At 37.7% G+C, this 923-nt stretch overlaps 1 protein-coding gene across 1 annotated transcript; it reads left to right on the top strand.

Moving 5' to 3' along the window:
• Window positions 1-6: 6 nt before the first annotated feature.
• LOC105461091 (endoplasmic reticulum aminopeptidase 1-like) lies at window positions 7-918 on the top strand (the record flags this gene model as incomplete). Its single annotated transcript, XM_011707577.1, has 3 exons — window positions 7-133; window positions 251-406; window positions 504-918. Coding segments are annotated over exons 1-3 (621 nt in total), but the record flags the coding sequence as incomplete, so codon positions are not given.
• Between the last annotated feature and the right edge of the window lie 5 nt (window positions 919-923).

Below are 923 nucleotides of genomic sequence, written 5' to 3' on the forward strand. Positions count from 1 at the left end.
ACACTATTACCCTTACCAAAACTATCGAGAAGGGTAGCAAACTTATAATCAGCTTTACGTACAATGGAATCTTATCCGACAACATGATCGGATTTTATAGGAGTTCTTACCTCGACAAAAACAAACAGATTAGGTAAGTGATACCACCTTTCGTGATAATAAAAGAAATAAAAAGAACATTTTATAAATATTATTATCTTCAGTATTTAAATATCACAAATTCATAATATGAAACTCTGCTTAAAACCAGACGGCTAGCTGCGACACAATTTCAAACAACACACGCGAGACATGCCTTTCCATGCTTCGATGAGCCGAGTTTTAAGGCACAATTCATAATCCATATAGCAAGAGACGACAATTATAACACTCTCAGTAATATGCCATTAAAAGAATCTATAAGACTGTAAGTGTCAAAAAAACGTGTAATTATCGATATTGACTTTACCAAATAAACTATTTGCTTTAATGTTTTCATGAAAATATTTATATTTGCTTTTAAGAAAACCGGGAGCCAAGATATGGGATGTATATGAGCAAAGCATTCCAATGTCTACCTACTTAGTGGCCTTTGTGATTTCGGATTTTGATTTTTTACCTAAAAAAACTTTTCCTCTATCTACAACAGAAATCGCATTTAAAGTATGGTCCAAACCATCCACCATTAACCAGACCATTTACGCTTTGGATGTCGGTCGTGCAGCTCTCGAGCTGCTTGAGAACAAATTCGGTCAAACTTATACACTTTCTAAAATGGACATGGTAGCCGTACCTGACTTTGCGGCCGGCGCCATGGAAAATTGGGGATTAGTGACATATCGCGAAAGTCGAATGCTGTACGACGAGAAGGAATCATCGATGATAGCGCAGCAGGACGTGGCTTCCGTGATCGCTCACGAGCTTACGCACATGTGGTTCGGGAA

The sequence above is a fragment of the Wasmannia auropunctata genome, unplaced genomic scaffold, assembly GCF_000956235.1.
Source record: "Wasmannia auropunctata unplaced genomic scaffold, wasmannia.A_1.0 LD309477.1, whole genome shotgun sequence".
NCBI classification, from domain to species: Eukaryota; Metazoa; Arthropoda; class Insecta; order Hymenoptera; family Formicidae; genus Wasmannia; species Wasmannia auropunctata.